Genomic DNA, 27,612 nt, shown 5'->3' on the forward strand with positions numbered 1-27,612 from the left:
ATTACAATAAAACCCACAATATTGTCATTACAACTAATCTCTTTTTTTAACCCATTGCTAATCAGGTAACCTTAAACAACTCATATCTTACCATCCCAAAATATTCAGTCAGCGTTCAAATTTCCCTTGGGTATTTTTTTAAATACAGTGTTTAGTTCAGACGAGATCCATACATTGCATTTGGTAATATGTCCCTTATTTGTACTCGATAACGCCTTCCTTCTGCTTTTTATTTTTAAAATATTTTAAAATTAATTTTTTTTTGAGACAGGGTCTCCCTTTGTCTGTAGTCCCAGCTACTCGGGAGGCTAAGGCAGGAGAATCGCTTGAACCCGGGAGGCGGAGCTTGCAGTGAGCCGAGATCGCGCCACTGCACTCCAGCCTGGGTGACAGAGCGAGACTCCGTTTCAATTAAAAAAAAAAAAAGAAACAAAGAAAAGGCTAGACGTAATTATTACCAAGGTGTTTCTGCTCCTTCAAATTGCAACAGCAGTTGTAATTTCAGTGCCTAGAACAGTAGTAATTGGCACGTATAAGGCGCTCAATGAATAGCTGCAGGATTAACTGATAATCGGTTGTCTCCTGAACAATTCCTACTGCACCACACCATAGTCAAAACACAAAAAGCCAAAATATAAAAGCCCCTAATACAACTACGAGGCCGTGGAGCCAGGGCTTTACACAAATATATGTCGTGTACTACATATTAATATATATGCACATACAATATTTTGTTCTTCCGGTGCTAACGACTAATGGAGGCAAATCTTTCTCCCTTTCGTAAAGGGCTAAAACTTTGCATTTTAAGGAAGTTCCAAGAGCAGGGTCGGAGAGGAGGGTCAAAGGGCACAGGCCTCCCAGCCCGCAGAAAACCCCCACGGTCCTCAAGTACTCGCTACCGTTGACCGCGCAGGCGCAGGAAGGGGCGGGGCCGAGGGAAGAGGCGATTCGCGGGATCCAGAGGCCCCGCCCCTCGTCTGCGTCAGTTGGTCACGTGGTTGTTCGGAGCGGGCGAGCGGAGTTAGCAGGGCTTTACTGCAGGGAGCGCCGGGAACTCCAGCGACCGTGGGGATCAGCGTAGGTGAGCTGTGGCCTTTTGCGAGGTGCTGCAGCCATAGCTACCTGCGTTCGCTACGAGGATTGAGCGTCTCCACCCAGTAAGTGGGCAAGAGGCGGCAGGAAGTGGGTACGCAGGGGCGCAAGGCGCACAGCCTCTAGACGACTCGCTTTCCTTCCGGCCAACCTCTGAAGCCGCGTCCTACTTTGACAGCTGCGGGGCCGCGGCCGGGGTAAGGGCGAAGGGGTTGTTGAACGGTCGCGGGAGCCGGGGCGGGGTTGGGAGGTGAGTCGAGGGACTGCCCCATTGGCTGGGTCGGTTTTGGCGCGCTCTCACTTCCGCGCTTCCTATTGGCTGGCTGGCGCAGTTCCCGAGGCGCGCGCCGCGGTTGGTAGGTTCGGACGCGCGGGGCCACACTGCCCGCCCCCTAGCCTGGCGCTGGGCCTCCGGGACGGGACAAGTTGGCTGGGTCCGGGCTTGGGGAGTGCAACGCGGGTAAGGGACTCAGCCTGGGCGTGCCAGCTGTGGGGATGAGGCGAAGCATCCATCCTCTTGGCAGTTAAGTGGCTGGTCCTGATCTGAGGGATCTGCAAATTTGGCTCATGGAAAGAGGTGGCTGAATCCTGCGTCTCCCATTAAACGGATACTGGCGTTGTTGATACGGGTTTCGCATGGACCCTGTCCTGTGCCAGGGTTTTTAATCTAGCTATTAAAGGAACTGGAGAATAACAAGCAAGTAAGGGTTGCAAGGTCGCTGACAGGCGTGGGAAACTTGTGAAGGATTAGAATGCTAAGTGGCTTTCAGCTTTTTTCACACTAAGGTACGTTTTACGTCGCAACCTAGGACACAGCTATCTAACCAAATGAGACGTTGATGGAAGCAATGTTTCTCGTCTCTTCAATTCCATTCTGTTCAGTTGCATTTTTCTAAGCAGTGTTGCTCATGACTCACTAAATAATTTCGAGATCACGGCCCGCGACCCGCAGTTTGAAGAACATTGCGTAGGGTCTGTTTACTGGGGCCCTAACACCATTTTCTTAACATGAAATAGAGTAGAAAATAGCAGAATGCCCGCACAAATTAGATTGTTTTGTTTTCTAAGCTTTTTTTTTTTGAGACGGAGTCTCGCTCTGTTGCCCAGGCTGGAGTGCAGTGGCAGGATCTCGGCTCACTGCCACCTCCACCTGTCGGGTTCAAGCGATACTCCTGCCTCAGCATCCCGAGTAGCTGGGACTACAGACGAGCACCACCACGTCCGGCTAATTTTTGTATTTTTGGTAGAGATGGAGTTTCACCATATTGGCCAGGCTGGTTTCGAACTCCTGACCTCAGGTGATCCGCTTGCCTCGACCTCCCAGCACTTTGGTGATCATGCAGGTGATCCGCCTGCCTCGACCTCCCAAAGTGCTGGGATTACAGATGTGAGCCACCACGTCCGGCCTTTCCTAAGCTTTTTTGTTTGCACGTGTGTGCACGCGCCAGGACACAAGGTAAAATGTATTAATGTTAGAAGCCACTGCACTGAGTAAAGGCATGGCCACAAAAATTAGGGACATCTATCGACGAGGCACAGGCGCAGACACGGCAGGGGCCAGTGGGTAGTGGGCAGTGGGCAGTGGGCAGTGGAGGAGCAGTTCAGATGCTGAGTTTGGCCCAGTGGTCTAGTCAACCACATTACATAGATCCCTTTCTACCTTTTCCCTCTTTCTTGCTTGTTAGTCCTTCAGTTCATGTTACTGGTTAAACATTTCCTACAAATGTAAATGCATGATCTCATTTGACCAGATATTAAGTCCGTATTAAGTTATTGTCAGAGCCCAGTTTATTATACCTTAAATCTGTCTTTGAGTCAGGAAAGTTAAGATGCTGCTCTTTAGGATGGACCTGGGCATACCCTAGTATCTGTTTATTTTGCTTTTTCTGGTGACTATTTAATCCAGGACAATATGTTTAGAAATTTTAAACCAGTTTTAGAAATTGGTTTAAAATACATTAATTTCATTTTTTCAGCTATAATTATTATGTGTGTATATATGTAAAATATAGATATCAAGAGTCATTAACTTTAGTCACCTTAGTCATTGACAGGGCTGAGTTTGGATTAAGAGAGAAAAAATAATAGTTCTGCTGTACAATAGTATAATTTTTATGATTGTAAGTATTTTAAACCTGGACTCCACCTTTGGGGGTGCAAACCATATTGTTTTTTAATTACTAGTCTTCTGTGCTTCACCATCTACATAATGAATCCCAGTATGAAGCAGAAACAAGAAGAAATCAAAGAGAATATAAAGGTATGTGATTGAATAACTTTAATTTTTTTTTGTAGAAAGCATGCGGCTAAAAGTATTTTGACATAATTTATCCAAATTTAGCCTGGCTATAATTTCTGTAAGTCTTGAGTTAGTCAGAGGATGAGTAACAATAGAGAACATTTTTCAAAAACTAATTACGGTTGAATATTAAGTTTGACCCAAGAATATGGGTTGTCTCTTATTTTGGTCTTTCAACAGTATTTTGTAGTTTTCAGAGCATGAATTTTACACTATTTATGTTAAATTTTTTCCTAAGTATTCTTTTTGAGGTTATTGTGAATGGAATTGTTTCCTTAATTTGATTCTCATTTGGTCATTGCTACTGTATAGGAAAATAGTTGACTTTTGTGTCTTGATTTTGTGTCCTGAAACCTTGCTGAACTTAATAGTTCTAATTGTTTTTTAGTAGATTCTTCAGGATTTTCTTTTCTTTTTGTATTTTCTCTGTGAATATTCCAGAAGTATATTTAGGATTTTCTATGTATAAGATTATTACTGCTTTGTTTCTACTCTTATATTTCATGAAATGTTATTAAAATCCATTGTGTATATCTTCAGAATTAAGAGTCTTTGACCACAGACATGTTTTGCATTATATTACACATTTTTCTAGAGTATACCATATTCATTACCATCTAACCTATTTGATTTGCGATACTTTTTCAATCCCTATATGATACTTTCACTGGAAATCTTATTCCAAGTATTTATTCTTATGACAGCAGGACAGAGTTTGTTTAGTTTTGAGTTTATACTTCTGACTAGATTCATCTTTATGGTTCTAAGTGAATTTACAATTTAGCTAGGTCCTTCCACACAACTTAAATTATATGAATACCTTGGGAATTGGACCACATCTTCAGGAAAACTATCAATTTGCGGGTTTAAATTAAATAAAGAGCCAGGTGCCCATGGTGGCTCATGCCTGTGATCCCAGCTACTTGGGAGGATGAAGTAGGAGGATTGATTGAGCTTTGGACTTTGAGAACAGCCTGGGCAACAAAGGGAGACCCTGTTTCTAAAAAACCATAATTAGCTGGGTGTGGTGGCACCCACTGGTAATCCCAGCTACTGGGAGGCTGAGGTGTGGGAGGAATTGCTTGAGCCTAGGAGTTTGGGCTTCGGTGAGTTATGATTGCTTCACTGCACTCCAGCCTGGGTGACAGAGTAAGACCCTGCACCTAAAAAAAAATTTTTTAATATTAAGTAAATTAAATTGAGTACCTAAAAGCCATTGATAAGTATAAGCAAGTACCTTTTGATGGGTTTTTTGTTTGCCTTGCTTTTCTTAGGATTCTTACAATATTTTTCTTGAATAAGAATGTCAATTGACATTATATTCGCATTGACAATTTGTGAATTTGATTCCATTAGCTTCCATTTAGGATGATGGCATCTTCCCACTGTGCTTTGTGTGTGATTATTTAAAATTTTTGTTATGAAATTTTTGAAATATTTAAAAGTATTTTAATAATTTACTTCCCCAGCTTCAGCAATTACCGCTATACGGCCAATCTGGTTTCATCTATGTCCTTATTTACTCCACTTTTCCTTCAGTGGATTAATTTGAAGCAAATCACAGCCAAATAATTTATATATTTCCAGCAGATTACATTTTAAAGAAAGTCTTGTGTTTACTAGCTACAGTGAAACTATCTTGAATATAAAGGATACTAGGTTCTGTTTGGTTTTGGTTCTACCTCCAAAGCTGAGACCTTGGGTGGGTTAGTTAGCATTTCAGCCTCAGTTTACTCATCTGTAAATTGGGAGAACTGGACTAGAACTAGATCCTTGTGAGTTGCATGCAAAATTCTGTGTGAATGTGCTTTTATGTGAATTTTTTTGGGGAGAGGATTCACAGAGTATTAAATAGTTTTCCAAAAAGGTTAAGACCCATTAATATACAAGAAACTTTCTGGCTTTAAGAGTCTATTATTCCAATGCATACTCTATATACAGAAAATAATAATAGTAATGTTACATTGTTTTAGGCAAAAGTCTATATAGCTTATATAAATAAAAGTTAAATCTTGGAAATGGTCTTTTTTTTTGGTGACAGTTACTTAGCTGGCTTCTTTGACCATTATTAACAGAAAGCATTTAAATAACACCTCTTGTTAGTAAGGTTCCAACGTTACATTTTCTTTTATTTGTCTGGAGACTGTTGACTAATCTATAATCTAAATTATATCTGAAATGTTGATGTAATATTTGTTCTCACAGTAGCTGGCATTTGTCCTTCAGTTAAATGGTGAGATAATAATCAGCAGTAGAAACTTTACCGTGGGAAAGGTGAACTCTTGTCATGTGAAGTACAGTGTGGAATCAGTAACTTTCTCACGCTGGTATGGTATCATGTTCTTGCTAACCTTGTTTGAGTATTCACCATTGTTTGCTATCCCATGGTGGCAGTATAACTAATGATATTTTGCAAAAATAGGAGAGAACTTTCAGATCATGAAATATACAGGAAGTTGTTTACATATTACAAGGAAGGCAATATTTTCACCAAAACAATAGCTTGGGCATTTTAGAGTATTTTAGTATGCCTCAGGCACTGACATTTTAGCCACCTTCTAATGAATGGGCTTGAAGCAGAACTGCTTCTACTATCAGGTAATGGTTGAGGGGGGATGTCTATTACACATGTACTTTGTTTTGTGTAAAGTATGTTCTGGAAAGTTACATTCTTTTGGTGAGTACATATAAGTATTTGGGGGATATTCATGATTTAAGGAGGCCTGAAATGAATCTTTTTGATTAGGGAAAGAAATATTTTGCAGTGTAAATGATTAACCTTTTCTTCCAGTTTACCTGTTTGGTGAGTTCATACCATAGATGTTACGATGTTTGGTTTTATAAAAGAGTACCTGTAAGTTTTTAGTTTCTGTGTGGAAGATTTTTTCAGAGAGAATACAGATAGCCTTCTTGTATTAGAATTTTGTCATATGTGGTTTGAAACTGTTCATTGGAGCTGAGGAATTTTGTTAGGTTTGTTTTAACTAGATATGATTAACAAAATGACCATAGCAAGAGCATGCATTGAAATGAGAGAAGTTAACGTGTGTTTGTGTCCAGTTTGGGTGATATGATTCATTCTTAAGAATTCTTTAAACTTTAATTTTTGGAAATAACAAGTTTGTCAGTTGATTAAACCAGTGTCTTGTTCATAGGTGACCTTACGCAATTATATAGCAGACCAAATGTTTGTGTTGTTAGTGTTCCTTTTTCCCCCCCTAAATTATAGAAGGACTAAGAGTAACACTCCATACAGAAACTCAGTAACTAAATAACCATATTGCAATTCAGTAACAAGATAATGAATTATGCTGACTTTTTAGAATAGTTCTGTCCCAAGAAGAACTCTGAAGATGATTCAGCCTTCTGCATCTGGATCTCTTGTTGGAAGAGAAAATGAGGTATGCACTATATGGCTAAAATGGGGTACTGGTGATACAATGTCTACATTGAAAACATTTCTACTATTTTCTTGGTCAGAAACACATAAACTGTTGAAATTTGGAAATAATTTTGGAATCACAATTATATATTTCCCAAAGAAGTGATTTTGGTTTTAATTGTTCAATTTAAGAAGTTCGTCGGGTGCAGTGGCTCACGCCTGTTATCCCAGCACTTAGGGAGGCCGAGGTGGGTGGATCGCCTGAGGTCAGGAGCTTGAGACAAGCCTGGCCAACGTGGTGAAACCCCATCTCTACTAAAAGTACAAAAAAATTAGCCAGGCGTGGTGGCACACACCTGTAATCTCAGCTGCTTGGGAGGCTTGAGGCAGGAGAATCACTTAAACCTGGGAGGTGGAGGTTGCAGTGAGCCGAGGTCACACCACTGCACTCCAGCTTGGGTGACAGAGCGAGACTCTAAAATAAAAATAAAAATAAAAAATTTTTAAAAAAATAAATAATAATTTCAGCTAAGCTCTTGACCCCAGTCTAATCCAAAATAATTGTTGCAAATAAAATTCCTAAAATGTTACTATATATTTTGGTAGAATTTTTAATTGTATAACTTTTTTAAAGATCCAGAGATGTAAAAAAGTTAGATATGCGTACTCTTTTTTTAATACATAAATGAAAAACCACCTAATTTCTTGTTAATTAAATCAAAGTAAATACAGTTGATAAGTGTTTTCATTATAGCTGTCCGCAGGCTTGTCCAAAAGGAAACATCGGAATGACCAGTTAACATCTACAACTTCCAGCCCTGGGGTTATTGTCCCAGAATCTAGTGAAAATAAAAATCTTGGAGGAGTCACCCAGGAGTCATTTGATCTTATGATTAAAGGTATGAAAAAATAGATAACTTTTGTCTTAATTTTAAATTATGATATAAGGAAAAATTTGTTAATACTATTATGAATTCTGCCAATTACTGTAATCTGGGGATAGTATAACAGCACTATAAATGTTTTTGTATGTGACCATTTGTTTGACAAGATCCATGTGTGGATGAAATGTTAGGAAAAGGAGGCCCAGTGCAGTGGCTCACGCCTGTAATCCAAGTAGCTTGGGAGGTTGAGGCAGGAGGATGGCTTGAGTCTAGAAGTTTGAGACTAGCCTGGACAACACAGTGAGGCTCTCTCTGTATGAAAAAATTAGCTGAGCATGGTGGCTTGTGCCTGTATTCCCAGCTACTCAGGAGGCTGAGTCAGGAGGATCACTTGAGCCTAGGAGTTTGTGGCCGCAATAAGCTATGTATGATAGCACCACTGGACTCCAGCCTGGGATACAGGGCAAGACCCGGTCTCTGAAGGAAAAAAAAAGGGTAGGGGGAAAGGATAGTTATTAATATGACAGCTCTGATAATTGGATTGCCTTGTAGGGGTTTACAAGACTTGGAAATAGGCTTTTTAGAAGAAAAATGTTTAGATAATGAGTTCGAGGTATGAAAGGAATTTGAATATTCCAGGAGAGTATGGCATAAGGAAACCAATAAAAATATGGATGAAGAGAGTAAAGATGAATGAGAAGAATTATGCCTATAATAAGTACTAGTTTTTAATAGAATGGTAGTATACATCAGAAGAAGAAGCAACTGATGTTTTGTAAGCATTATGGAAGATTATTATTTCTGTATGAATTATGGGTCATTGAATGTTAAGTACTGATGATAAAATTGAGGCCTAGAGAAGTTAATTGACTTGCTGAAGGTCACAGTAACATTTGGACTCATTTTGAATTGCCTTGAAGACAGGAAGAAGAGAAATAGACGGTAGGATTTTTATTAGGCAAAATTAGGAAAGGTTGACTGGATAGAAATAAAGCAGCTCTTTAAAAATATTGTAGATTAAAGAGCAGGATTTGTGACACTCATATCTGATTAGGTTAAAAATTAAATCAAGGATTAGTTAAACTGCTAAAGTTAAATATCAAGACAAATAACTATATATCATGTTGGTAATATAACCACAGGTGGAACACATTATCCATGTAACCCTCTGGGATACATGGTAAAAATTAAAATAACTGTGAAGAAATCCCAAACTTCATTACATTTGTTGTTTGAACTTTATTATATTTGTTGACAGTGGTATTAGTGTAATTTTGAAAAAAAAAAAGTTGTGTATATTTTAGGACTGAGCAAATGAATAACATGTTGAAGTATTACATTTCCTAGCACTGCCCCTAAACAGGTAGAAACAAACTACACCTCTGTAGAAAGGAGCACACCGTGTATCCAGTTCTTGGTTTGTAAACACTATTCTTCACTAAAGTTCCATGGAGAAATTGCTGATTCCAGGTCAGGGGCAGGGAAACTTTGGGTGATCATGGATTATCTTTTGACAGAAAATAAGGAAGTACTCAAAAACGGGTGGACATGTTGAAAGAACACATGTCATCTTGGAAGGATTCTCACAGACTACAGTTGGGAAGATTTGAGCATCAAAATGAATAACGTCAAGAATGGATTATAATACATTGAATAAAAAAGGACATATGAGTCTATACTGATAAATTTTCTTTTACATTGGGGTAGGAAAAGTTTTTATTTACAGAATAATGCTAACTACTACGTGTAGAAGGAATTACATAAGTGGAAAAAAATTGGTTTGCCATCCACCGTAGAAGTAATAGATATAAGCCAGAAACATCAATCATCAATGGAATTAAACTTAGGTAAAAAGTTGTTGGAGGACAGGGTATTGACACAGTCTCAAATATTTTGCTCTACAGATCATTAGTTAATTACTAAGGGAAAAAGTTATCTTTACAAGGCAGAAATCTGATAGATAGCATCTTAATCAAATGATCAAATTTAACATCTCCAGTATCATGACAAATTGGCATGTGCTTCTTGATGATACACTGAGGATACATACTTATATAGTATTCTTATACTATACATATATAGTATTCCTGCCAAAAATGTTTAGTTTGAATCTAATCATGGAGACAGAAATAAAAAATTAAGGACAGTGTACAAAATAATTGATCTGGACTTTGTAAAAATGTCAGTGTTACATAAAAAGACATGACCTCACAAAACAAATGTATTGCAAAAATCTTTAATAATCTAGGTGGAAGATATATACCTATTGTACTTTTGTTGTAATTCTTCTGAAGGATTGAAATCTTGGAAATGTTGGGGAAAATAGAATAATATTGATTTTATTTTTTAACTTTTAATCTTTTAAAAATGAGTATTACTAAACAATATGGGGGTACTAAGATTGGAAATTTTTTTGAAACAAATTACTTTGTTTTGACAGTAATGATTTTTAAAGTTATATGTAAAATATTATTTTAGAAAATCCATCCTCTCAGTATTGGAAAGAAGTGGCAGAAAAACGGAGAAAGGCGCTGTATGAAGCACTTAAGGAAAATGAGAAAGTATGTATTGAGTATAATTTGTACCGTTTTTAAAAATTCCAGGATTGTTTTGCTGCTTAGCACATTTTATTAGAGCAATATGAGCTAGCTTTAGTATTGGCTTAAGAAAAGTTTAAGTAAAAAGGCAGCTCTTGACAATTATACAAAATGAATCCTGTTGTGTTGAGAGTCAATTCTATGCTGCATGTCCTCCATGTTATATACTTGGAGGCATGTAATTTGATTTATAGCATAGCAAATCTATAGAATACTGAACTTTATTTATGTAATACAGCTTCATAAAGAAATTGAACAAAAGGACAATGAAATTGCCCGCCTGAAAAAGGAGAATAAAGAATTGGCAGAAGTAGCAGAACATGTACAGTATATGGCAGAGCTAATAGAGGTAGGTAATTTAATAGTTACCTGGTTCAAATTTATGTATTTTTCTATAAAGTTGAGGTAGTATAGTGTGATCACTTTGAAGTGTTAGGGCTCTGGAATCAGATTTCCTGGATTTAAGACTTAACTTCCTTCCTAACACCATTAAGTTTGCTGGGTAGAGTGGGTTTATCCGTTCAGGGCTTCATCTTCCTCATCCACAAAATGAGAGTAATGATGCCTACCTTATAGACTTGTTATGAGAATTAAATGAGTTACAATAGGTGGACAATTGCAAGGAGTACTTGCACAGAGTGAAAGTTCAGTAACTTAATTATTGTTATGAAGCAAAAGACCATATTTTTTGGTAGAGTTATTAAAAGGAATTATCCCTGGAAAATATGTATAGCAAATTATTTCATAGTTGACACATTCTAGGTAGTTTTAATTTTAATACCAGCTTGACATTACTGTCATTTATAAAATTGATAATTTGTACACTAAATGAGTTTTGTGGTTTTATCTGACTTTAAAACATTTTGTAAGTAGCTAATATGTTTGTAAGAATTAGCCTGGTGTTGCTTTATCAGACTTGACCTTAAAAAGGTTTTAAGATTTATTTATTCATGTTTGCAAAAAGTTTTTCTTGCTGATAGGAAGAAAGTTTTTCAAATCAAAACTTCATGTAACTGAATTGTGACCTTACATTTGAGATCCATGATAGAATTAATGTTTGAAGTTTTCATTTGGAGATAACTGTGGTAGCTCTCTTAACTGCCTTAAAAGTATTAGTCCACAGCTGATTGGAAATGTAGAACACCTAGTTGTCCTTGCAGCTGATTGGGAAGTACCTGTTTATACTCTGAAATAATTTCAGTGCTTTAAAAAAAAAAAAGACAAATTATTAAACACTTTGACTTTGCTGACTATGATCTAGCATGGTAGAGACTTTGATATAATACTGTTTATAAATGAATTTATTGAGGGGCAAGATGAAAAAAATCTCATAGCTATATCAGTATGCTATACGGGTCAGCTATATCAGTATGCTGATCAACTTAGGTTTTAACATTTTTACAATAAATTATTGGTTTATTCTTTAAAAGAGACTGAATGGTGAACCTCTGGATAATTTTGAATCACTGGATAATCAGGAATTTGATTCTGAAGAAGAAACTGTTGAGGATTCTCTAGTGGAAGAATCAGAAATTGGCACATGTGCTGAAGGAATTGTATCTTCCTCTACGGATGCAAAGCCATGTATATGAAATGCATTAATATTTGACTGTTGAGAATTTTACTGCCGAAGTTTACCTCCACTAGTTCTTTGTAGCAGAGTACGTAACTACATAATGCCAACTCTGGAATCAAATTTCCTTGTTTGAATCCTGGGACCCTATTGCATTAAAGTACAAATACTATGTATTTTTAATCTATGATGGTTTATGTGAATAGGATTTTCTCAGTTGTCAGCCATGACTTATGTTTATTACTAAATAAACTTCAAACTCCTGTTGAACATTGTGTATAACTTAGAATAATGAAGTATAAGGAGTATGTGTAGAAAATTTGTCTGTTTCTATGCTTTTATGTTGTTCTCTTTCCATTCTTTTGCTAACTACCTTGGAGGAGACAAGGAGAAAACGAACTTAAAGTATTTAGACTGAGATAGCTGAGGTTTTAACTCCCAAACTTTGTTGTACCTCAAGCTCATTGTAGACACTATTGATATTAACAAGTTGTTTTTGGAATGGAGCATGAGAATCTATTTTCCAAAAGCTTTTCAAGTGAATGTGATTAGACAGAGGCCCAACTGGCTAGCAGGATCAGACTCTTCTTGGAAGCTTAAAATGATGGATGATGGTGATAATCCTCAAGAAACAAAGTGAGGAGTGGGTAGAAGTTTGACAGAAAAAATCAGGAATAGCTGAAAATTATGGAGCTTTTCTATTTCACATATTGGTATAGTGCAAAGTATGTAAATATTGAAGACTAAGAGTAGGGTCAGATTCATTAGGGATTTCCCATATATACTAAGTTTTGAAGGAGGAAAAGTACAAACTAGGGGTATGCAGCATTGGAATTGAAAAAGTTCTATGAGAGGCATACAAGTAGTTTTGTATAAATTGGCAATAAAGAGCAATGTCATGCTTTTATTTTTTTTTCCTTTGAGACGGAGTCTTGCTCTTGTTGCCCAGGCTGGAGTGCAATGGCATGATCTTGGCTCACTGCAACCTCTGCCTCCCTGGTTCAAGTGATTCTGCCTCAGCCTCCTGAGTGGCTGCGATTACAGGTGCCTGCCACCACACCTGGCTAGTTTTTGTATTTCTAGTAGAGCCGGGGTTTCACCATGTTGGCCAGGCTGGTCTCGAACTCCTGACCCCAAGTGATCCGCCCACCTCAGCTTCCCAAAGTGCTGGGATGACAGGTGTGAGGCACCACACCTGGACTCAAGCTTTTGAAAGGATTGTTTTAGGTAAGTATCCTTACAGAACCTTAATTTTCTCTCTCTGTCACCCAGGCGGGAGTGCAGGGGTGCAATCTCAGCTCACTTCAGCCTCCACCTGATGGGCGCAAGTGATCTTCCCACTTCAGCCTCCCAAGTAGCTGAGACTACAGGTGTGTGCCACCACACCTGGCTAATTTTTTATATAGACGGGGTTTCGCCATGTTGCCCAGGCTGGTCTTGAATTCCTGGCATCAAGCGATCCGCCTGCTTCGGCCTCCAGAGTGTTGGGATTACAGGCGTGAGCCACCGTGCCTGGCCTTAATTTTCTTTAATACTGAGATAAAGCCTACCTCAGTGTTATCGTGAAGATTAAAACCTTTAGTGTCTAGACTAAGTGCCTTAAAAATGGAAGCTGTTACTAATCTATAACAACACTGTCCAGTAGAACTTATTGGGATGATGAGAATATCTGCTGTACAGTATGGTAGCCATTTCTGTGTGGCTGTTTAGCACTTTGAAGTGTGGCTAGTGTGAATGAGGTATGGGCATTTTAATTTAAGTCACTACAAGAAGCTAGTGGCAATTACGTTAATGTGGCTCTGTGTGTTTCAGGTGTGGATCACTAGCCTAAAGATAGAATTAAAGAATAGGTAAATTAATTTTAAAGGAATTGAAGAATATTCTGGATTAGAGCACGAGGGGACTCAGTTGAGAGGCCTTTAGCATGGTTAAGAAAGAAAATAGGTAAGTAGAATAGGGACTTGACAAATAGAAAGTATTTTTGTAAAATGCCAGAATTTGATGGTGGGGAGCAAAAGGAGAGGGAATTGAAGGGGATTAAAAAACTAAGGTAGTAGCTAAAACCATAAAACTTCTAGATGATATAGAAAAGTTCTTAGTGACTTTGGGTTTGTCAGAGTTCTCAAATAGGACACAAAAAAGCATCAACTTCAAATTAAACATTGTAAATTTTAAAAACTTTTTGAAAGACAAGCAAATGAAAAGGCAAGAACAGACTGGGGGAACATATTTGCAGAACATAGCCAACAAAGGATTTGTATCTATAAAGAACTAGGATATGTATGAGATGGAAACTAAGTGCATGAAAAGATGCTCAACATTAGTCACTAAGGAAGTGCAAATTAAATGACAACCAGATACTGCTACATACCTTTCAAAATTGTTTTAAGTTTGAAAAATAAAAACAACTCCATCAAGTGTTAAGGATGTGAAACATCTGAAACCCTCCTGCAGTGGTGGTGGCAGTGCTAAATGCTACAACTGCTGTGGAAAAGCTGAACAATTCCTTAAAAGTTATACATACACATTTTATATGGCTCAGCCATTCCACCCCTGGGTATTTACCCAAGAGAAACGAAAGCATATGTCCACATGAAGACTAGTTCACACATTTTCATAGCTTTATTTGTAATAGCCCAAATATCCATTGGTAACTGAGTGGATAAATTATGGTATAACTCTACAGTGGAATACTATTTAGCGATAAAAAGGGGACAAAAATTGGTACACACCACATGGACGAATCTCAATGTTGTGTGAAAGAAGCCAGTTAAATACATACTGTATGCTTCTATTTATTTAAAATCACAAAACTACAAAGTATAATGAGAAAGCAGATTAGTAGTTGCCTAGGGGTCATGTAGGGGCTGTTTTGGGGGACATATTTTAAGCTTCTAGTCCCTGGGAACTGACCCTAGTGATGGAGAATTTGTAGGAATTTCCTGTGGAAGATGAGTCTGATTTTTAATTAGGTATCAAATGCTAGTATAACATGTCAGCCGGGTGTGATGGCTACGCCTGTAATCCCTACACTTTGGGAGGCTGAGGCAGGCAGATCACTTGAGGACAGGAGTTCGACATCAACCTGGCTAACATGGCAAAATGCTGTGTCTACTAAAAATACAAAAGATTAGTTGGGCATGGTGGTGCACACCTGTAGTCACAGCTCTTCGGGAGGCTGAGGCACACAAGAATTGCTTGAACCTGGGAGGCAGAAGTTGCAGTGAGCATAGATTGCGCCACTGCACTCCAGCCTGGGCAACAGAGTGAGGCTCTGTCTCAACAAAACAAAAAACATGTCAATGAAAATACCTTGGAGAAGAGGTCAGGGAGTCAATCAAGCCTGGCCCATTAGAACAAGTTCTTTGAAGTTGGTTTAATAAAATGCAGTCGAGCTTCGTTAAGGAAATGGCAAATGGATAAGGATCAGTTGGAAAAACAGTATGCATGAAGCCTGGATTAGACTGAACTAATTTGTCAATATATTTTACAAGGCTAGCATAACTGATATCAAGATTTGAGGATGGACCAGCCGGGTGTGGTGGCTTATGCCTGTAATCCCAGCACTTTGGGAGGCCCAGGTAGGGAGATCACCTGAGGTCAGGAATTCAGGACCAGCCTGACAAACATGGTGAAAACCCGTCTACTAAAAATACAAAATTAGCCAGGCGTGATGGTGCATGCCTGTAGTCCCAGCTATTTGGGAGGCTGAGGCAGGAGAATTGCTTGAACCCAGGAGGTAGTGGATGCAGTGAGCCAAGATCGCGTCTTTGCACTCCAGCCTGGGCAACGAGCGAAACCTCATCTCAAAAAAAAAAAAAAAAAAAAAAAAAGGTAATGAGGATGGACCGTAAGGTTGGAGTGGGGGGAATCTAGAGCCTTATTAATACAGATTGAAAAATCATAAATAAAATGGCAAGTCTAATCTACTAAAAGATAAAACGATGACCAAGTTAGGGTTTATCTCAGGAATGCAAGACTGCTATAATATTAGTAAACATGAAGTTCTTTATATTAAAGGGGAAAAAGCATATCATCTTAATAGATAGTAAAATAGCAGTGATAAAATTCAACACCCTTTCTGGTAAAAACCCTTGGTAAGCTAGGAAAAGAAAAGAATTTTAACCTGAAGTAAACTATGCTACCCATGCTTAACATAATGCTTAATGGTGAAGCTTTGGAATTAGTTGCAAGGTCAAGAGCTAGAAAAGGATGGACCACAATTATTTCCAATTCTTTTGGAGGTGGATGCAGTGAGACCAAATAAAGGATAATTATAGGAAGGGAAGAGAAAAGCTAATCCAAGAGCAGCTAGAAATGAATTTTAAGACTACACCATGGGTAAGATATCTCCCCCAAATAAACTGAAGTGTTATTAGAAGAAAGAATAAATTCTAGTGAGCCAAAACGCAACAAACGTCCACCACACTGCCTTAGGGCCCTTGTACTTTTGGTTTGTTTAGAAAACTTCCTTGCCTATCCCACACCCTTCAAGATATTTCAGTTGACTTTTAGGTTGTGACTAATTAGGTTGTTAGGTCAACCAAGAAGGATAAGAATTGGTGTATACATATCTGAGCTCCTTGGGACCTCTGGATGAAATAATTCTTAAGGCATGTGTGTTGTGTGTTTACCAGATGGTTCCCCAGCAGGATTAAGCTTCCGTTTACCTACAGTGGCAGCTTTCTTCATAATACATCTTTTATTGGCTTTCTTCCCTTCCCTATTGCTAGTTCCCGAGATCACCTCCCAAATAATATCTTTCAAATCCTTAAGCAAATCCTCTGATTTGCTTCTAGGAAAACTCAAAAGTTGGGAGAGATGAACTTAGGAGGGACAGCAAAGGAAAACAAAATCACTGTTGTTAAAGCTTTGGTAAGCCAGCTTAAAATTCAAGGTTTACAGTAAAAATGCCTCAGCTCGAATCTGAACCTTGTATCTTACCTCCTTCAACTTAAAGGGGTTCCAGAGACCAAAAAGGAATTTGAATAGAACATATTATTAGACTACCTTATAAGCTAATCTTCTGTAGATAAAATGTTAACCAAAATTTCTCTAAACATTGTCACAGAGAGGCCTTCAGCAATTTCTGGTTAAACCTGTTAATTGAACAGAGCCATTTAATTTCTCTCTTTCCCAAACATTATTAAAATGACGGTAAGCTGTAAAAAACATCATAATCCCGTGCTGACCAAGCAGAGTCAACAGAAGTTGAGGCAAAAGTCACAATGCAGGGAACAGAATAAAACAAAAGCAAACGATGTAAGTATGGCTAAGCAATTCCATTTCTAGAAACTTATTCAACAGATATGCTCACACATGTGAAATTACACATATTTAAGGTTATTCATTACAACTTTGAACTATCAAAATATTGGAAATAAATGTTCATCAGTATAGGACTGGTTATATAAATTACAGTTCACCCTTGAACAAGGCAGCCATTAGGGAAGCCAACACCTGTGCAGTTGAAAATCTGCATATAAATTTTTCTTTTCTTTTTTTTTTTTGAGACAGTCTCAGCTCTGTCGCCCAGGCTGGAGTGCAGTGGCGCCATCTCAGCTCACTGCAACCTCCGCCTCCTGGGTTCAAGAGATTCTCCTGCCTCAGCCTCCCGAGTACGTGTGACTACAGGCGCGTGCCACCACGCCTGGCTAATATAAATTTTCTTTGGCAATCTTCTGCTTTTAAAATTTAGATACTTTTTCTTTTTTCTTTTTTTGAGATGGAGTCTGGCTCTATCACCCAGGCTTGCGTGCAGTGGTGTGATCTTGGCTCACTGCAACCTCTGCCCCTGGCTTCAAGTGATTCTCCTGCCTCAGCCTCCCGAGTAGCTGGGATTACAGGCACACACCACCATGTTTGGCTAATTTTTGTATTTTTAGTAGAGATGGGGGTTTCACCATGTTGGCCAGGCTGGTCTCGAACTCCTGGACTCAGGTGATCTGCCCACCTCAGCCTCCCAAAGTGCAAGGATTGCAGGCGTGAGCCACCACCTAGATAAATTTTCTGTTTTGAAATTGTTATTTGAGACGGTCTCACTCTGTCACCTGGAGTGCAGTGGCACAATTTTGGCTCACTACAACCTCTGCCTCCTGGGCTCAAGCGATCCTCCTGCCTCAGCCTTCCAAGTAGCTGGGGCTATAGGCACACACCACCACACCTGGCTGATTTTTTTTGTAGAGATGTCTCACTATGTTGCCAAGACTGGTCTCGAACTCCTCGATTCAAGCAATCCTCCCATCTAGGCCTCCCAAAGTGTTAGGATTACAGGCATGAGCCCCACCCCACCTGGCTGAAATTAGTTTTTTATTTGAGGGAAGGTCTTATGTTTTTTAGGCTGGGCTCAAGTGATCCACCTGCTTCAGTCTTACAGGTAGCTGAGATTACAGGCATGCCACTATGCTCAGCCTTGCATATAATTTTTTACTCTCTCAAAACTTAATGATTAGCCTAATGTTGACTGGAAGCCTTGCTGATAATATAAACAGTTGATTAACACATATTTTGTATGTTATATGTATTATATCCTGTGGTTTTGTTTTTTGTTTTTTGTTTTTTGAGACGGAGTTTCACTCTGTTTCCCAGGCTGGAGTGCAGTGGTGCGATCCGCAGCGTCTGCCTCCTGGGTTCAAGCGATTCTCCTGCCTCGGCCTCCTGAGTAGCTGGGACTACAGGCACACACCACCATGCCCGGCTAATTTTTGTATTTTTCGTAGAGATGGGGTTTCACTATGTTGGCCAGGATGGTCTCGAACTCCTGACCTCATGTTCCACCCTCCTCGGCCTCCCAAAAGTGCTGGGATTACAGGCGTGAGCCACCACACCCGGCCTATATCCTGTGTTCTTACAATAAAGTAAGGTAGAGAAAAGAATTAAGCAGATCATAAAGAAGAGAAAATATTTTTTACTATTCATTAAGCAGAAGTGGTTCATCATAAGGGTCTTCATCCTCATCATCTTCATATTGAGTAGGCTGAAGAGGAGTCTGGGTGGCAGACTTGCTGTCTCGGATGGTTGAGGCAGAAGAAAATCTTCATATAAGTGGACCTGAGCAGTTCAAACCCATATTGTTCAAGGGTCAACTGTATAGTACAGTCATACAATGAAATACTCTGAAGCAACAGAAAAGAATCAAACTCTTTAAGATGTAGAACAAAGTGTGAAATAAATTATGTATGTATAGAATGCTACTATATGTTAAAACAAGGACGACGTAAGGGATAGATGTATATTTTCTTCTATATAGATAGAATACCTCTGGAAACATACAGAAGAAACTACTTCTTTTCTTTTTATCCTTACATGAATTGATACATTTTAATTGGTTGCATATATGCTTCTTTTCCATATCTAATGTTTTCTTCCTGGAGTAGGAATCTCCAATAGCTGCAACACTTCTGGTTTTAGTGGAGACGAGGGACTTACCTGATTAGTGACTTTGGGAAGAATAGCCCTCAGGTGCTTGCCTCAGCTCTTCCCTTCTTCTTCTGGGGAGTGAGGGCTTGCACAGAGCACTGATGTTCTCAGCTGCTTCTCTTGGTTCAGGGACAGGCTGAAGTCAAATTACTAATCAAGTGAAGAATAAAGACATCACTGGACATGCAAATGCTCAAAACATTTACCTCCCCTTCATTCTTTCTCTGGAAACTACTGAAAAATTTTGAAATTAAAATGTTGGAATGAACCAGGAAAAGGGAAGAGAGAGTATACAGTAAACAGAGGCTTCAAGATGAGAGGGGTAATGGGGGGTCCTGGATGTTGAAGGGAACCCCTAAAATACTGTATTTGTTAGCTATAGGGCAGGCCCAGATTGGAGCAAGAGGATGGTGGAGCCAGAGCTGACAGTTACTCAGTGCATGATTGTATTGAGAGATGTTAGACATATAGAGGAAAGTGTGGGAATAAAGTAGTGATAGGTATTCAGAAAACTAAGTAAAAAAAACAAACTCCAGCCGGGCGTGGTGGCTCACGCCTGTAATCCCAGCACTTTGGGAGGCGGAGGTAGGTGGATCACGAGGTCAGGAGTTTGAGATCAGCCTGGCCAATATGATGAAACCCCATCTCTATTAAAAATATGAAAAAATTAGCCAGGCGTGGTGGCACGTGCCTGTAGTCCCAGCTGCTTGGGAGGCTGAGATGGGAGAATCACTTGAACCTGGGAGGCGGAGGTTGCAGTGAGCCGAAATCATGTCACTGCACTCCAGCCTGGGCGACAGAGCGAGACTCCCATCTCAAAAACAAAACAAAACAAAAACTCCAGAGAAAACAGAGCTGTGGAAAGAAGGAAGTGTAATCATAATATCCTGTATGACTTAGCCTTGAAAAATATTGAATTAATCTTATTTGGTTTTAATGTATTTATTTATAACAGAGATGGGTCTTGCTATGTTACCCAGGGTAGTCTCAAACTCTTGGCCTCAAGCAGTCCTCCTACCTCAGCTTCCCAAAGTGCTGGGATTACAGGTGTGAGCCACTGTGCCCAGCTATCATATTTTTTAAATGAACAATTGTGACATAATTACATCGAGAGAGGAAGGGTAGGGCAGGTGAAGGTAGGCAAGATGAGTGTTAGAATGCCAAATTCCATCTGTCCTATTCAGAAGGAAGAACAAAAATCCCCAAAATTGAAAAAAAAAGACAAGAATTAACAATGTATATAAATTATTTAGAAATATGAAGGTAAATAAATACCAGAAGAAACAACTGAAAGAATTCAGATGATTCCCTCTGGGAGTGTAAATGGGGAAGGGACTCAGAGACTGCTGTTTCTCACTAGAGGCCTTACATTATTTGACTTTTCAACTGTGTACGTGCATTACTTTGAAATAAAAACTTAATTTTAAAAGCATTAAAAGGCTGAATGTGGTGGCTGACGCCTGTAATCCCAAAACTTTGGGAGGCCAAGGCAGGAGGGAATGCTTCAGCCTGGGAGTTCGAGATCAGCCTGGGCAAAATAGCGAGACTCCATCTCTATTTTAAAAACGTGTGTGTAAACATATATGTGTGTATATATATATATATATGAAAAAGAAATTAGCAAGGCATACTGGCTTCCACCTGTAACTCTAGCTCCATGAGAGGCTGAGGTAGGAGGATTGCTTGAGCCCAGGAGTTCAAGGTTATGTATGATCTATGCCTCCAAATTTTCAGAGGCTAATTTGAGTAATAACAAAACTCTGGTCTCCCATTTAGCCAGCTCTACGTGTATTAAACTCTTTTTCTATTGCAATTCCCCTGTCTTGATAATGTTCATAGCTCAGTGGTGTGAGCTATGATTGCACACTGCACTCCAGCCTGGGTGAAAGAGTAAGAGGCTATCTCAAAAAAGAAAGAAAGAAAGAAAAAAGAAAAAAAGTAATTCCTGGCAGTAATTCAGTATCTAAATGGAACTTCCAATTTCCAACCCTTAATGTATTCCTATCAACTAGATTCTAGTTGAGAAACTCTACATTCCATACTTCACAAAACCACAAAGTATGGAAATGTACAGTTGCTCAGCAGAACATAGCTTTTTCTGGTCTAAGAGCTGAGAAAATTCCCCTCCAGATCCTTCTTAAGGAAACCCCATCTGATGATGTGATTAGCATCCTCCACAACATTCCTATCCCAAATACAAGTGAGGATCACGAATCTACGTGACATTTTTTTAAATAGCCCCCTCTGTGCCTAACACTAAAGCACAGCTCAGTCAAAGCAAGTCTGTGAAAGATGAAAGTACATAATTCAATGTTATGGTTGCAACTGAAGCTAGAGGCAGGTGTAGTTAGAGAATCAGGTACATATCCCTTAGGCACTTTTCTGCCAATATTATTTTTTCGAATAAAACTTTTGATGAGGTTGGTTAACACACAGAGTGCAGGTATTCTGTGGCAGATTATCTAGTAGACAAAACAGAATAACATCTTTTTATGAAAATCTAAGAGCCTACCTAACTTTAGGTGTCGGAACACACGCGCTCTATCTCCATCCAAACGTTTGTGCCAGTGGAGTTGCGGGCTGCTGCAGGTGGAGGTAGGCAAGAGGAGTGCTAATTCTAGTGCTAATTCCCAGTCAGCCCCATGTGCAACCAGATCATGCTCTGATAGCCGGAGAACCATCTCAAAAGCACCACCACTGGAGGTTCTGTACTGAAATAGGGCTGAAAGGATTCAGGTGGGTCAATAGTGCCTGCTGAAGGAGGCGGCCGTGGTGGGGCTAGGATTTGGCCTTTCTGAGTGCCTTGGTTTAATGTCATCTAGTAACTCCCAAAGTGCACCATTGCTCCTAACAGTTATATACATGATGCATCTTCTGATGAATTTCAGAATTTTATGAACTTAATTTTTGTGAGGTCTTTTTTTTTCACTTTTTTTTTTTTTTTTGAGTACCAATAAGTCTTTATTTATTCATTGTATTTTCCCAGGGAAAGGAGGAGGGAAGGGAAGAGTCAGCTTGTGTTAAAAAATGATTAGAAAATGGGAAAGGAAGTACCCAGTACAGCAAAATCAACCATCAAATAAACACCCCAGTGATGGGGTCACCAAAGCCTAAAGGGGCTCAGTCTCCTGCAGTTCAGGAATGAGGGAAAAGGATCAGGAAAAAAACAGACAGGTACAGGCTTTCCTACCCTCCCGCCCCATAAATTCAAGATTTTACACAAAGCTTTCTTTTCTAGCAGTAAACATGGAGTTACATTCGTTCGTCTCCTATTAAACAATCTTGTGGCCACTTTGACATAAGTTTCTAGTTTTTTTTCACTTTTAATAATTTTTTTTTTTTACTACACAGAAGCACAAGGTTAAAAAAAATTACCAGCATATTTTTTTCCAATGGGAAATCAATTGTAAAATACATATTTTTAATCAACTTCAAAAAAAGATATATTAGAAAATAAGAGTTTCATGATTTAATGGTAGACCTTGGGGATAGACATTCTCTCTAGCCTTCGTATAACAGGTGGCAAAAAATAATAATTCCAGTTCTGTAATTTTATAAGTATTCATGTAATTGCCCCATGAGTTCTTGCTCTTTGCCCAGACAGAGCAGATTTATCAAGACAGAGGAACTGCAATAGAGAAAGATTTTAATACACATAGAGCTGGCTAAATGGGAGACCAGAGTTTTATTATTACTCAAATCAGCCTCTCTGAAAATTTGGAGGCTAGGGTTTTTTAAGGATAGTTTCATGGGCAAGAGGCTAGGGAATGGGGAATGCTGATTGGTTCCATTGGGGATGAAATCATAGGAGGCTGGAACTTGTCCTCTTGTGCTGAGTCAGTTGCTGGTTGGTGACCATAAGATCAGAAGACCCAGCTTGGCAGTCTGGGTGGTGCCAGCTGATCCATCAGAATGCAGGATCTGAAAAATACCTCAAATACCAATCTTAGGTTTTTCAATACTAATCTGTAGGTGCAACCGGGGAGGTTGGAATCTTGTGGCCTCTGGCTGCATGACTCCTGAGCCATAATTTCCAATCTGTGGCTAATGTGTTAGTTTTATAAAAGCAGTCTGGTCCCCAAGCAAGGAGGGAGTTTGTTTCAGGGAAGAGTCTAGGTAATCATCTTTGTTTCACAGTTAAACTATGAACTAAATTCTTCCCAAAGTTAGTTTGGCCTATGCCCAGGAATGAACAAGGGCAGCTTAGAGGTTAGAAGCAAGATGGCGTCAGTGAGGTCAGCTTTCTTTCGCTGTCAGATTTTTCTCACTGTCATCATTTTTGCAAAGGCGGTTTCATTCATGTTCCCCATTGTATCTAACTGCATGCTTTAACATCTTTATTTCCTAATGGGAAAGAATACACTCATGAGCAAGCTCAATGGGCTCTCTCTATGAGGTAATTTTAAACAGCATTTCTTTTCTGAAGTTTGATTATTGCAGTTAACTGTGTGAAAATCTATACAGAACTCTTCAACTACAAAGGAAAACATCGATTTTTATTGTTTATTTCAGTTTTCCAGGGTAATACAGTGGCACAGAGAGCTGCAACATGTAACTGGATTTAGAGAAACTAATTCCTGTGAAAACCAATTAGGAAATACAGCACCTCTGCAAAATTCTCTGTCCATCCAGACCAATTCTCAGCAGCCAACATTTGCAAATGATATTTTAGAGCACTGTGGTCTTTAAGCTCCTTGACGCAAGACAAGTTATTGCATGTCATGACAGAGAGAACGTAACAAGTCCAAAATTTAAGGAGGAGGTAGCTGTTTATTTCACTTTTGATAGTAGACTCGAATCTGCCTTCAAAAAAACTAATGAGAATAGGAATAAATTGCAGACTTTTGGCTCTTTTCTGGCTGACAGGGTTTAAGTAACACCAACATGCCACACTCTGGAGCAGCAGGATCTTTATTTTTGGTGCCAACTCCTCATCTTGCAACAAGTGAGCCACTTCTTCCATGTACTCAGCTGCAAAGTTCCCAGCAGGTGGTCCTCCTGTAAAACAAGCATTTGCATTTCCAGAAGTATTTGGTGTATCTATTAGCTAGTAACACTTTGGAATGCTTATATGTTCATATTCTTGTTGCCCTGTAGAGGATACTTTGGATACTTTGAATTTTCCTGTCGTTTTCCCCCACCTCCCATGCTGCTGCCATGAAGACCAGAAAGTGTGTGTTGATAAGCAAGCAGTGATATGAAAAGCCTGGGAAAGTCTCTGCTTGCTGGTCTCCTCCCTGGTTCCTTTAAGCAAGCACCCAGGAGTGAGTATTTCTTTCTTTCTTTCCTTTTTTTTTTGAGACGGAGTTTTGCTCTTTTTGCCCGGGCTGGAGTGCAATGGCACGATCTCAGCTCACTGCAACCTCTGCCTCCCGGGTTCAAGCGATTCTCCTACATCAGCCTCTCAAGTAGCTGGTATTACAGGCATGCACCACCATGCCCAGCTAATTTTTTGTATTTTTAGTAGAGACGGGGTTTCACCATGTTGATCAGCTGGTCTTGAACTCCAGACCTCAGGTGATTCACCCACCTTGGCCTCACAAAGTGCTGGGATTACAGGCATGAGCCACCGTGCCCGGCCAAGAGTGAGTATTTCAAGGTGAATAAAACCTGGTTGTGTTCGCTTAGCAAATATCCCTCATCCAATGAAATGTTATCAGAATTTTAAGATTACAGCTAAGAAAAATTACTAAACTACAGTGTTATAAAATGAGTGTCGCGAAACACTCATTTTAGCACAGCCATTTAGATCAGTACCTGTGAAGGCCAGCAGTCCAATTTTCTGGGCAGCTTGAGCTCTCTTCTCAATGGGTAGAGATTCATTCATCAACACTTGGCCAAGTACAACAATTTTTTCCTCATGAAAATAAGTCTCAGCTGAAGGGATTTTTTTTTCCTTCTTCTTAACAAAAAAGCCCTTAACAGTGACACGCCAGAATTTCTGGAGACGCCGACACAGCCCCGCAAAATACCCATACATCTTAACCCAAATTTGCGTACAAGAAAATCGGCTGTTAGCCATTGTGTAAAAAGGCCAATGATCCTTCAGGTACACCACTGGCAGTCACAGGAGTTCACAGTCAAGAACTCTGGAATGCATCACTTAGCAACACTGTGGAATGGAATATACAAACCAGGGGAAAGCAATATATGCCTAAATTCTTCAGCTTGTCATTGAAGGCCTTCTACTATTTGGACTAAACAATTTTACTTTCATTTCTCTGGTGTACAAAACCTCAACTTAAACTTGTTTCCCGTAATGCGCATGAATCTCACTACTGTCTTTGAACCTTTGCTCAGGCAGGGTATATTTGGAACTTGCCCATTCTAGTCTGATTATTCCCACATGTACTTTGCTTCTTTCCATTGATCTTTCATAGCATTGTTACCTCTTTTACTTGTTTGCTACCCAAAGAGAGTTCTCTACATCATAGATTTATCTTATTTTGCTGAGAAAATAGAAGCAATGAAAAGAGAACTTGCATAACTCTTACCAGTGCATCCACCCACCTATCTGCATCTACGGTACCCATAGACTCTGTCTTTCCTCCTGTTACTGTGGGTACCCTCTCTGTTTGTGCAGTAGATGTCAATCAGCTCCTCTTACCTCACTCAAGGATGTTGCTCTACGGTTCTTCTCTTATCTTGGTAATTTTTCCATCTCAACTGGACCCTTTGCATTATCAACAAACACGCTATACTTTTTTTCTCATTAAAGAAAGAATACTCTCTTGACTTCATATGCTTTCTTCCCACAGCGACTGCACATTCACTTCCCTGCTCCCCTTTACAGTACAGCTCTTTAAAGAGCTGCTATACTCACCATCTCCAGTCTTTCTCATTCTTTCTTGGATGAATTCCAAACAAGATTTCAACCCCATGACTCCACTGACATTGCCTGTCAGGGTCATCAAATTGTCAGTCTTTGACATTTGACACTCCTTTCTCTCTGAAACACTTTTCACCCAGCTTCTAAGATACCACACTCCTAATTTTTCTCCTCCTGGCTACTCATCATTTTCCTTTACTGGTTCCTCTTCTTATGACCTCTAAATATTGGAGGGCCCAAGGCTCATCAGTCTTTGTATGTGTTCTTATTTTTTTTCTTTTCTTTTTTTTTTTTTTTTGAGTCATGGTCTCTCTGTGTCCTCCAGGCTGGAGTGCAGTGGCATGATCTTGGCCCACTGTAGCCTCGACCTCCTGGACTCAGGTGATCCCCCCACCTCAGCCTTCTGAGTATCTGGGACCACAGGTGCACACTACCATGCCCAACTAAATTTTTTGTAGAGATGAGGTTTTGCCATGTTGCCCAGGCTGGTCTTGAACTCCTGGGCTCAAACAATCCACCCACCTAGGCTTCCTAAATGCTGGGATTACAGGCGTAAGCCACCATGCCTGGTCCTTTTTTCTTTATCTATACTTCCTAGATAAGATAAACCAGTTTATGGCTTTAACTATTACCCATATGCTGAAGACTCCCAGTTATATATATTATATATATATTATATTAATTATATGTATATATAATTTTTTTTTGAGACATGTTGCCCTGTTGCCCAGGCTGGAGTGCAGTGGCCCAATCAGCTCATTGCAGCCTTGATCGTCTGGGCTCAAGTGATCCTCCTGCCTCAACTTCCTGAGTAGCAGGGACTGTAGGCCACCACACCTAGCAAATTTTTTTTTTTTTTTTTTTTAAGAAATGGGGGTCTCACTATGTTGTCCAGGCTGTTTTGAACTCCTAGCTTCAAGCAATCCTCCCACCTTTGCCTCCCAAAGTGCTGTGATTATAGGCATGAGCCACTACGCCTGCTCCAATTTTATATCTTTAACTGGATTTCTCACCTGAACTCCAGACTCATATTCAGTCACAAGCTTGATATCCCCATTTGAATGTCCAAGACGCTTTTCAGTTTTAACACTTCCAAAACAGAGTTCCAGGTCTTCCTCCCTAGACCTGCTGCTTCTTAGTTTCTATATCTTGGAAGATGGTATTACATCCTTCTAGTTGTTCAGGTAAAAAATTCTAGATTCATCCTTGGCTTCTATCTATCTCACATCTCGTTTTCAACTTATCAATGAATGTATTGGCTCTACTTTAAAACATATCCCAAATTTGAGACATTCTACAGAATATACCTACATATGCTCTTCAAATATTTTAATGTGTGAAGGCTTAAAAAAATTGGGGTTACTCTGCTAGATTAAAAGAGCCTGAGAGACATGACAACTAAAATAAAAATGTAGGCCGGGTGCAGTGGCTCTCACCTGTAATCCCAGCACTTTGGGAGGCCAAAGCATGTGGATCATCTGAGGTCAGGAGTTCAAGACCAGCCTGGTCAATACAGTGAAACCCTTTTTCTACTAAA

The 27,612-nt window shown here is 39.5% G+C and overlaps 2 protein-coding genes across 5 annotated transcripts; one reads left to right on the plus strand and one right to left on the minus strand.

Annotated features, from left to right (window-relative positions):
* The first annotated feature begins 977 nt into the window (after positions 1–977).
* GMNN (geminin DNA replication inhibitor) lies at positions 978–12,097 on the plus strand. Of its 4 annotated transcripts, none has more exons than XM_004043349.5 (7): positions 978–1,289; positions 3,277–3,352; positions 6,715–6,792; positions 7,528–7,672; positions 10,136–10,218; positions 10,493–10,603; positions 11,685–12,097. In XM_004043349.5, exons 2-7 carry the CDS (start codon positions 3,302–3,304, stop codon positions 11,844–11,846), a joined length of 630 nt encoding a protein of 209 aa, XP_004043397.3. In that variant the 5' UTR covers positions 978–1,289; positions 3,277–3,301; the 3' UTR covers positions 11,847–12,097. The 4 variants fall into 4 exon arrangements, with proteins under 4 accessions (XP_004043397.3, XP_004043398.3, XP_004043399.3 ...); XM_004043350.5 differs by having other exon boundaries at positions 978–1,157; XM_004043351.4 differs by lacking the exon at positions 978–1,289 and adding an exon at positions 1,457–1,552.
* Positions 12,098–23,721: 11,624 nt separating this feature from the next.
* ARMH2 (armadillo like helical domain containing 2) lies at positions 23,722–25,361 on the minus strand. The gene is made up of 2 exons (XM_019029694.4): positions 25,004–25,361; positions 23,722–24,244 (listed from the first exon to the last, which is right to left on the minus strand). Exons 1-2 carry the CDS (start codon positions 25,266–25,268, stop codon positions 23,817–23,819), a joined length of 693 nt encoding a protein of 230 aa, XP_018885239.1. The 5' UTR covers positions 25,269–25,361; the 3' UTR covers positions 23,722–23,816.
* Positions 25,362–27,612: the final 2,251 nt, after the last annotated feature.

This window comes from Gorilla gorilla, chromosome 5, assembly GCF_029281585.2.
Source record: "Gorilla gorilla gorilla isolate KB3781 chromosome 5, NHGRI_mGorGor1-v2.1_pri, whole genome shotgun sequence".
Lineage (NCBI taxonomy): Eukaryota > Metazoa > Chordata > Mammalia > Primates > Hominidae > Gorilla > Gorilla gorilla.